The sequence below is a fragment of the Charadrius vociferus genome, unplaced genomic scaffold, assembly GCF_000708025.1.
Source record: "Charadrius vociferus isolate BGI_N301 unplaced genomic scaffold, ASM70802v2 scaffold793, whole genome shotgun sequence".
Classification (NCBI taxonomy): domain Eukaryota; kingdom Metazoa; phylum Chordata; class Aves; order Charadriiformes; family Charadriidae; genus Charadrius; species Charadrius vociferus.
Window position 1 is genome coordinate 1,034,417 of NW_009647833.1, and position 10,951 is coordinate 1,045,367.

The 10,951-nt window shown below is 39.1% G+C and overlaps 1 protein-coding gene across 1 annotated transcript in view; it reads right to left on the reverse strand.

The window, feature by feature from the left end:
• The window catches only part of AKAP10 (A kinase (PRKA) anchor protein 10), a gene marked incomplete at its 5' end in the record, with an annotated part of 14,805 nt that extends 7,560 nt beyond the window's left edge, over positions 1 to 7,245 (reverse strand). The window contains 7 exons of the mRNA XM_009882741.1: positions 232 to 368; positions 1,219 to 1,342; positions 1,711 to 1,795; positions 2,240 to 2,338; positions 3,811 to 4,365; positions 4,691 to 4,873; positions 7,200 to 7,245. Of these exons, the coding sequence (XP_009881043.1) occupies positions 232 to 368; positions 1,219 to 1,342; positions 1,711 to 1,795; positions 2,240 to 2,338; positions 3,811 to 4,365; positions 4,691 to 4,873; positions 7,200 to 7,245 (1,229 nt within the window). The remainder of the gene's footprint in view (positions 1 to 231; positions 369 to 1,218; positions 1,343 to 1,710; positions 1,796 to 2,239; positions 2,339 to 3,810; positions 4,366 to 4,690; positions 4,874 to 7,199) is intronic.
• Positions 7,246 to 10,951: the final 3,706 nt, after the last annotated feature.

Genomic DNA, 10,951 nt, shown 5'->3' on the forward strand with positions numbered 1-10,951 from the left:
AGGAATGAAGCAGGAAAACCCCAGAACTCTGAATCAGCATTTGCTCTGCTAATCGCATTGTTGAAAACTGAGTTTATGGATGGAGTGGGGGGTGACTGATAAAACTCAAGAGTCAACTGTTTGCTTCTCCAACTATTATTTCCTACTAGGGAAACTAGTAGGAAAAAAAAACACAAAACTTCAAGCACAACATTACAGCTTCAGAAACAAATAATTGTTGAACTCCCTCACTTGTCATATAAAATCATGGCATCGTTCTGTGCTTCTTGCCCATCATACTGGCCTTTTTTGGCAGCAAGTTGAGACTGGAAGTTATCTGCTGCCAACCAGAACTGCAATACGTTAACTGCATCTTCCTTCTCCATGTACTGGAAGGGAAATTAAAAAAGAGGAGAAATTAAATAAGTTTTAGCAAGAAACTTTTAATAAGCACATCTTACTGTGCTCCTTCCCATTTAAAACAAAAAACCACAGCCCATATATTAATGATGCAAAGGGTCACCAGGGCATATAAATATTCCAAATTTTCAGATACAGTTTTGCAGACAGATCTAGTTTGTTTACAAAAGAAAATAAAAGAACTGTTGACACTTCTGTACCAATTTTCACATTTAGTATCCAACAACTATTTGCTAAAGACAGAGGAAACACTATTTTCATGCTACGCTTAACTGACATTGAACTCAGCATGTTGTCTCAGCCTCCCAGCATGCCGGTTCAAACCATGTTGGCTTGTCAGACCATCCGGACAAGTGTTTTACTACTAACAGATGATTCCCTAAATGTACAGGACCCTGCAACTGTTAAATCATACATTTAAACTACCACATTCCAAGCTGCTATCCTCTCTAAGTAAACCTAGTCAATTATTTGTTATCTGTAAGAATGCTTAAGGCTTTCAAAGTCACTACTTCATTTGGCAAGATTAAGACGACTGTCAAAGCTTCTACAAAGCAGAGAGACCCTTAGAAGCACTCACTAACTGGAGAAGATACGCACAAACACTCATTCTACAATACGGTGTACAGGTTTGAACATTTGAAATAGTTCTACACATGGGCAGGAAACAGTCTTACGCATTTTTTCCCCAGAGAAAGATACACCTCATCTTTTTTTATTATACTTCAGGTGTCTTTATTAGAGTCATCAGGGAACAAATAGTTTTTTCTATTTGATAGGAATAAAAAAAAAAACACAAACCCAAAATCTAACACTCACCTCAGAGAAATAGAATAAGGCTGATTCACAGAAAAGTATGTCAGCCAGATAAACAGTCCCACTAGTCAGCACCTCAATCTGGTATTTACAGAAATGATGACTTCGCAAAAATTCACTAAAGTGCCTGCACACAGAGAGAATAACAATCAGTTATTAAAGGTCAACAGCATTCAAGGTACCTTATGAATCAATTAGTTCTTGCCCCAGAAGGCTTATACTTTTAGTTGGATAAAAGCAAAACAAGCAAGAAATGGTGCAGGCCTACAAATGACACAAGACAGACAGAAAGAATGCAATAACAGCCTGCACGTACAACTTCAGTTAGCGATCACAAGAATGGATTTGGAGGAACAGATCTGAGCAGTTTCAAGTATAGAAGACTACACAAAAAAAAAGTGATTATACAGTTATGCCTCCATAAACATTTTTAACAGAACAACCTTTTGCAAAAGGACAATAGACACAAGCAGCCAAACCGTTCAATCCACTTACTCTTGTTCCATTGCATTAAACACTATTGACTGTGATGTAACAAAACAGTTAGGGTCCACTTGTCCATCTTCCCCACAAATCTTTGCTGCAAAGAAAGACCAGGTTAATTTTAACATGTGTTTGGCTGATCGAGCTGAAAGACATGAGCAATGGTGAGTTAATGAAAAATTGCAGTTCAAATCCACTAGAATCAGCTGGTTCAGGGTGCGCAAAAAGAGCTTTCAAAGTACTGCAGACAGCTGAATGATAATATTACAGCTAAAATATTTGATTGAGACTTAAATCTGGATTCCCTCCATAACCACCAGGAATTTTCACTCATTTAAGCAAAGTCTCTGAAAGTTCTTCTGGGGATACTGCACAGCACTACTGAAAGGTCAGATCCACTGATACTTGTAACATGATCTACTATCTTTTTACAACTGACTTTAGAATTCATAAAAAGAAATATGAGCGTGTGTGTTATTAAAAGTAAACTTTTATGGGGCAGGAGGAAGCTCTGAAATGAGTAGGCAGTATACATTCTTACCAACTATGTCATTTCTCATTGCTTCTGTAATGGGTATTGGTTTAGCAGCATCTGGAGAAATATATTTGGTAAAAGTACTAACTGCATCCCGTTCTATACCTACAAGGAAAAAATACAGAATCAAACTTTGAATTCCTTTGCAGAGCTCTAAAACAAGGAGTGAATAATAAACACCTGCTCTTCAGAAAAGCAAGTATCTAATTATCAGTGACAAGTTTCCTTCCCATAAAGCTTTCGGTCCACCACTCGATACTTTGCTACTGACAGGCAACAGTGGCTGTGTTATCTGTAGCCAGGGCACAGTAAGCCCAGCACGGACTGACTAGAGATGGAATACAGCAACATAGCTCTGAATTTCCTACCACCAGACAAGACAGCACCCTCTTCCTCAGCTGCACACCTCAGACCCAGAAGTAACGCCTTTCTGGCAAGAACTGCAGTGAAGTTCCCAATTTCTAGGTCTCATCATAGAGAATATAACACACATGGAGTATAAAGGAATTAAAAGAAAAAAAAAAATCTTTAAATGGGATGCCTCAGAATGAGATGTATACTTTACATGCCATCTTTTGATCTTTTGAGAGTTGGGACACTGCTCTGGAAGAGAGAAAAAAAATATATTCCAAACTTATCAGATTTCTCAAAAAGGACCTAGTCCTTTCAAATTCTTTTTAGACATCAGAAAGCTGAGGTGCTTTTCATGACTTAAGTATCATCACGTTTGTTTAAACTACTTCGCGGCTGAGGTTATGTATCATGGAGGTACATGACAAATAACTACACGAGAAAGACAAACAGCAAGCGAAAGGGATGCAACACAAGGAAACAGTTGGGCAAACAAAAGGAACCAACATGAAGAAAGGAGCGTTTCCTTTTTGTCTGTAGACTTGCACAAATGAGGGAGGATTGAGTAGATGCAAAGTAGAGCAACAGGTTACTGTGCACGTAGCTTATTACCAAAAGTTAAGTATTTTAATTTCATCCTTACTTCCAGTAGCCTCTGAAGAGGTGGATTCCAAATGAGAACGAATCAATTACAAGGGAACTCCATCAGATAAACCCAAGAACAAAAACAGTACGTTCCACACAAAAATCTCTACAAGGCTCTTGTAACAATTACTTATGTCATTTTACGTGATACATGATATTTACCTGCCGTGGAAAGTTAATTATCAATTCTCAGCCCCGTCATCCAAATTTTCTGCAATTCTTTTAAGTTGGGGGTGGGATGGGTGAGGGAAGAACGGGACATTGCAATGATCATCTTCATTTCTTAAGATTACACATGTAAGAACAGAAGTAACCTAAGCTTATTAGGGTACATCATGATTTTGAAGTCTCATCAGCAGCATATTTATTTTTAAACAACCAGACAGTCAAACAATACATAACTCAAACTGACCATTATACAACATGTTAATTACTGATATACAAAATTATTTTCCACCTCGCAGCATCACATCATACTTCCTAAGAACGCGTGAGACCCAAGGCACGGTACAAAGCAAGCTGCAGCCAGTACGCTCCCCATCTCCCCACCTTTTTAAAGAAAGGGAATACACAGCACTTACTTTTCATTAGTTTTCCTGACAAGTCTTTTAGTGCAGAGGAGGGGCTGTTTCTGTTTGATACTGTGAGCTTGGAAGATTCTTGCTGATCAGCTGGAACAGAATGGGTCCCTGTCTCAGCTTTTCTTAGACAAAGAACACCGGTATTATCACCCTCCTGACCCGAGAGCACGTGGTTCTGGCCGTTGCTAGTTCTGTCGTTCTTGTCTGAAGCCACTGGCTTGGTCCTGAGCAGACGGACTGTGCTAGAATCCTCCAGTCTCTCCTCAAGCAATCCAGTTGGAGAAGACGACGCAATTTCCTGCTGTTTCGAGGGTGACACCGGCTCTGCCAACGAACTCTGCTTAACTGTGTTCAGGCTATTTCCTCTAATACGGGACCACGTCGTGGAGTGGAAGCTTTCAGCCTCTAACCAAAACTTAACTAAGTGTTCCATTCTGCGTAGTTCCATAAACTGGATAAAATAAGGGAGGGCTACATTGTCCTGCAGAACTTGTTCAAGGGTCTTTGAAAGGCTTGATTTGGTCTCTTGAGCCTGATAATTCAGACACGATCTGCCTAAAGAAAAATATCAAGGGAATGACTCCATATTGTACTACAGACATCAGTATGCGATACAAAAATGCCCTGCAATGCAACTGGTGAAGAGACAATTCCAACATAACGGTGGTACACAAAGCAAAGGAACCTCTTTCAACAAACAAATGTGCTATCCCCATTCAAAACCCTTCTAGGGTCACACAGATGTTATTGTATACAGCAGTACAATTTTTTAATTACCTAAACTACTTGCCTGAAAACCAAAGGAAGGTGAGCATACCAGTAATATATATATAGAATAAAAAGAAATGTTGACATTATTATAGACCGGCTAAAGCCTTACCTAAGTCTCCAAAATGAGCAGCTTCCATGTGACTTGGCTGCTTCTTGAGGGCAGCTGTCCGACTGCTTGAAAAAGAGTCCATGTTGGCAGAGATGGCATTAATTGCCACATGGCTTGGTCCTGCAGCCTCCAGCAAGGCATGATTTCTAGTGCTTCTTTGAGGGGAATGTACTGGTACTGGAGCTGGAATCAAGACAGGAATGATTAAAAGACAAGGATCCCAAGACCTCTTCTAAGCGGTATCCAATGCTAAGCACCCCCAAGATACGCCAGAGAGTTTGCGAGAGTCAATCTTATTAAAAACCTCATTGTACCACTGAGTGTCATCTTTGATCAAGGGTCTGATGAGAGTAAAGACCACAGAAATAAACAAGTTTTATGACAGCAAGAATAAAATCACTTCCAATATCAGTGGTACCCACCCACCTATATTTTCCTTGTTCAGTAGCTAATCAAAAGATGCCAAGTCTAAGTTTACACATGAAATATTATTCCTCCGTCTTCCTGCTTCCTTGATAACTGCTATCTTAACAGCTTAATACTTTGTCAACAATTTAGTTTAGTTGTAATGTTCTTGCCAATGTTCTTGCCAATCCATTTCCATACCTTTTTGAAAGCTAAAATGCGTCACAAAAATCCTGAACTACAAAGCTATCTGTGAGTTTTAACAAGAATACTTTCCAAAAATATTTTCTTTGGTTTTAAAGAGAAAAAAGCAATAAGGAAGTATCTGTGATGAAACCCAGGTTATAAGCCTTAACCTCCACTAGCTGTTTTAGAACACGGCTGGCTATTTGAGCCCAAAGAGAACAAAGAAGAACTTCCTCACATAAAGTCTGCCGTGAAAAAACATCAACTAATTGTTAATTGATGACAAGGCTGAAAAAAACAAAACACGCTCATAGCGGTTTCAAAAGCTCTCAGGAAATTGCACTTGACTAGGATGTCATGCAAGGACATCTTACACCTCTGACTCTTAAAGCGAGTCAGATGACAGACTATCTCAGCACACTACTTCCTAACGTGTTTCACCAAGGTGTCGAGCAACTTGGTTTTGATGACTTTCATGCTGCATAACTTTATTTTTATTCACAATTTTATGACACGCGATGACAGAAGTTGATAATTTCACACTCGCATGTTATGGTAACTGGTACCTTAGGAGCAACGGTACAGGAGAGTTAAAATGTTTAAGCTATTGCAAAGTGCGTCTCCAGTTGCAGAGTTTGGTAGCAAGACACTGCTTGCCGCCTCTCACAAAGCCTTCGGTATTTAATACCAGCAATAATGGAGAAAACACATTTTTTTCCCCAGGCTGAAGGATGGCAGCCAGTTGCTTGGCTGATGACAGTAACTGAGGAAAACTTGCTGGAGGCTACTTGTGCAGAGCCAGAGCCACGCTCCTCACAACGCTTTAGGCTTTTGAGAATTAGATTCAAATTTAATTTTATATCATGAACATTTGTGCCAAAATTGTTTTACTTAATCTAAGGATGAAACACCTGTTCCAAAACCTCCAGGTAGCACTGCGTTTCTAACTTAACATCATACAGATCATGGATTAGCTGCTCGCAAAACTGGAAAGATGCTCTCTGTTTCCAGCAGCTCACAATGTGTAAGACAATTTTTAAATTTATTTTTATTTACGGGGTTACCATACTGTAGCCTTTTACCGCTAAACTCTTTCAGCTACTCATTGGAAATTGTAGTTGCGCTGAAATCATGGGGTGTGCTATTAAATGGATGCAACTTCCTCTTTCCTATATTTTATTTGAAAGACCACCAAGGTACAAAAAGCCTTTAATTTTCTCTTGATATGCAGATAACACATTAACAAGTACAGAAACAGGATTTTGTCTGAGGATATAAAAGTAACAGATCAGATTCACACAAATTACCTCATCTCCTTTTAGTACGGCAATAAAACCTGACAGGATAAATAACCTTGTTTTCCCATGGTTTATAAACTTCCTTCCCATCAATATTTTTTCTCTCCAAACAGATTTAGCAGCAAGATTTCTGTATCACGTGGAGCAGCATCAGAACAGCTATTCAGTCTGACCAAGATTCAGATCTTCAGTCTCACACAGCGTATCAGTCCAAGTTAAGCCAGACACTGGCAGCCTCTTTTGCAAATTAGACACAGTTAAGCTGCATTTTCAAAACTCCAAAGTACACTACAAGTGAGCAAGAAACTTCAGAAGCAATTTGTTGTAGATAAGGAATAACCACTATTTGCAAGGTAACTGAATTGCACGATCACTTTGAATCAAAGCTCATGTCTGACATAATTTAATAACCTTCTGTACTTACAGATTCAGCAAGATGACTAGGAAAGATTAGTTACTATAAATACTCAGAAACAGAATTAAGTTTCGGGTTTGTTTTGATTTTAATGCATAGGTCACATCTGCGCCCATTCGTAAGGAAGTTATCCCACTGGTTAAAATAAAAATGGCAGATGATATTAGATATCTGAATTTATAGACAAAATACGTATTGATCTTACTTTTAATTGCTTTCACATCTGTGGTCTTTTCTTGTTCTTTGCCTTTCACTGTAAAATACAAAGGAAAAAGTTAATGCTATTTTGGGTGACTAATGGCATTTAACAGAGAACAGACAAAATTCTCAACTTCAGCAAGTATCAGAGGCAGATGTAAACTATCATTTTGTTAAAGCTGATTTCTCTTATTTCAATCTGCTCATCTAGTAACTGACAGAAGTTTTCAAAGCTTTTGTGTTGGTTTATTTTCAAAAGCAAAACCTTATCATCTGTGAATTAAGTTTAATGAAATATAGTATGTTAAAATTAACATTGAAAAAGATGCTTGCTGTCTATACGATTAAAGCAAGGCTACATTCAAGGTTACTTTAATAAATAGCATTAATTGGAAAGAATGGGATAGATGTGTTTGAAGTGTAGGGCACTGGCAGATGCTCTCTGTGAGCTAGAAATCACACAGCGAAAACCAGTATCTCCCAGTGCAACACACACAGCCAGAGAGATCTACATGGAACCAGGTCCACAAAGCCAGAGCCAGCCCACGACTCCTCAGCCATGATGGATACCGCAGAAATATTCTGGAAACACACTGCAAATAGTTAATTCTCTCACAAATAATATTGCTTAACTATCACCAAGCCTACGGCAAGCAACTGATGGGAAGTTAATAGTTTAAAAAAAGTTGTGATGCAAATGCAATTTTTTTAATTATTGTTTTTTAAAGGAAGCTCCTAAAGGAAGTGAATGAGGAGATCTGTTAAAAACAAAAATAAAGAAACTGAAGGGAGTACATAAACAGGATGGCATGAGAAACAAATTAAGTGGTGATATTGAAGAACACGATCTACGAGGAAAACCTTCTCGGGCTGTTCCAGGCTGGGATTATTAGTACAAATAGGTCATCTCTGAACACCGATTGTGGAGTCCTTCCAACCCTAACCACGAATCATAACCCAGCACAATCAAACATTTATATCACAAAACACGAGCAGATTTTAAACACCCCTTCTTATTCTGGCCTAAGTATTTTAAATATTTCAAAGGGAAACATCAGTCTCTGCTTACATAATTGTCCTGCACGGTGGTGGTGGCTGCAGCACTGCTGTGCCACCAGCCGTCACTGCGAGAAGCAAAAATGTTGCAGGTCTGTGAATGGCAACTCAGCATTTAAGATTTAAGCTGGCAGCTAGCACAGTTTCTCTCCAATAGAGAGGTTTAAGCCTCCGTTAGAAGAGCTGGATTCTTTTAAAACTGAACTCTTGCAGCTGTGGACAGTGAGAATAACCAGCTTTTACATAACCGAGGGTGTGCTGATATGCAGGAGAAAAATCACTGACAAAAAAAAAATCTGCATGCCTGAAGTAACATTGAGGTACAATGGGAACAAAGTAACCTCTATACAGTACTACGACCTTTATCTTTCCAAAATTATTTCAATAGTTGATTCGTCAAACCGATTCCTAACTATCGGCAATGATTCTCGAGTGTCAATAGAGGAGTTCTCCGTAAGCCTATTCTCAGTTTAAATACATCTGTTCCATCTTACCAGCTACCCAGTTCGTCTGTCTAATTACTGACTTATTACTGGTAACGCCAGCTCCTGGTTGATGTTCCTAACATCTTTACACACAGGCTTCTTTTGTCCCCATCAACTTCAAGCAGAACAAAATGAAGTAGTTAACAGCAGAGGACAAAAGAAAATTCCTATATATGACAAGACCAAATTTTAAGGCGTGAAGTTTCACTGCAGAAATTTACTTTCACTTTCCTCAAAAAAAAAGGGATGTCACTTGGTGCCAGTGTGAAGCCAGAGAAATAACTGCGGTACATGACAACCAAGGACCAAGAATTCGTGAGAATTTCCAGCAGCAAACCCCATTCACAAAGGAGCAACTCGTCAAACCAACGCAAGCCAGTCACGTGAGATTTGAGAATTTTAATTCACATCTTGCAATACAGAAGAAAGAACAAACCTAAACTGTTCACACATGTACGTGCACAAAAACAATACGTAATTTCAGAGGTCAGCCAACTGGTAGGGCTGTGTATGTTATTTACACAATAACCCTACTGAATGAGCGCGTACTCTAGCTGTTTTCATTGATAATAATTTCACAAGCTGCCTCCAAGCGCCCGGTTGCTGGTTCAACTCTTATAGTTTAATTTTTAAACCTATTATCCACCCTTAGTTTTCTAGACCTTTATTTCAAGGCCTACGCTAAAAAAAAAGTTTCACTACCGGTTTTTATTTTTCTACATATTAGTAGTTTTATGAGCCTTGCTATGATTTAATTTTTAAAAACTGTTTTAATTTTTATCCAATGCGATATCCTCTTAAACAACAATAGCTCAACCCAAGAACACTGATGCTTTTATATGGTTTTGGCCTGCACGCGTCTAGTCTACAGCGCTTTATCATAAGCCTTAATTTGTTGCTTTTCTCCCAGCTGCAGTTTAAGATCTTCTCTAAAAGCCACTATCTAAAATGGAGATTATACAAAACAGTATTGCTTTATGTACAACCCAGATGAAAGCTTACTTCTCTCCTCTCCTTAACAGCGCCTCTCTTGGGCACTTAGTTCTGACTGTGCTTCTCTGACCAAAGATCCTCTAATCAAAGTAACACAAACAGATACTCATTAGACATTTCATTACTTTCTCTCTGAGAAACTTTTTACCAAAGCTTACATTGTTCCTATGATTACACATCAGGATGGAACATCAGCTCCACAATTCGCTTCATCAACGAAGCAGCAGAAGCTGATTTGGAGCAGTTTATAAGCAGTATGGAAGTTTCATTCTGCAGCTCAACATGAGTATGTAAACACCACAAAAAGAATTATGGAACTTGCAAAACCTTCAGTGGATTTTAAGAATCTTCAGAACTACTAATATAAACAGACATTTAAACTCATTTCTTCCAGGATTACTGCACTAACCTCCAGAAACAATGAAATTTTTGATGCTGCTAATTTGGCTGAGCAGGCTTACAAGATATGTCAGTCAAGAGCAAAAACATCATCTCAGATAATACATTTTTCCTCCTAACTCAGTCTTGCCTCCCAAGATGTACATTTTGGGCTTTAGTAACTGAGAAATGCTTTAGGTGAGGGTTGTATCAGCCACTGCTGGAAGAGCAATGGTCACATTGCTTGAACTACAGCATTACGAGATAACAGAACTATTTTCCCAAGAGGCCCTTCCTAAAAGGTGCCACTTTCAACAAAAACCACTCAAACCACATATCGTGCAGATTGAAAGTGCACTACACCGCATTTCAACACAAGCTGTAGCACAAGCGCCTTCAAAATGTTTCACTCTCAGAGAACATCTGAGCTAAATCCATTTGTGTTATAGGAATATAATAAATATTTCAGGAGCCCTAAATTTCAAATCTTAGCTTGTGCTCCAGAACATCAACAAACATCACAAAATAAATGGTCAACGACTCCTTTGGCTTTTATGAAGAAGTCAGTGTGACGAGGTCCTGTTTTCAGTCAGGGTTTTTAGCTACTGCTGTTAACACCCTTAGCTGATTATATTTTTACGAAACCATTGCATTGTGAAAAAAAATAATTCTGTAAACAAGAGAAGAGGCTGAAAAACTGCAGGAGGTGTGAGGCCTTTTACACCAGTCCCCCTGACGGCAGGAGTCCCCCGTTTCAGAGCCGCTAAGCCCCGCTCCCCCCGCGCAGAAGACGGAGAACGCCGCCGCAGCCGGAGCCGCTCCCCGCTCCATCCCGGGCAGGACGCCG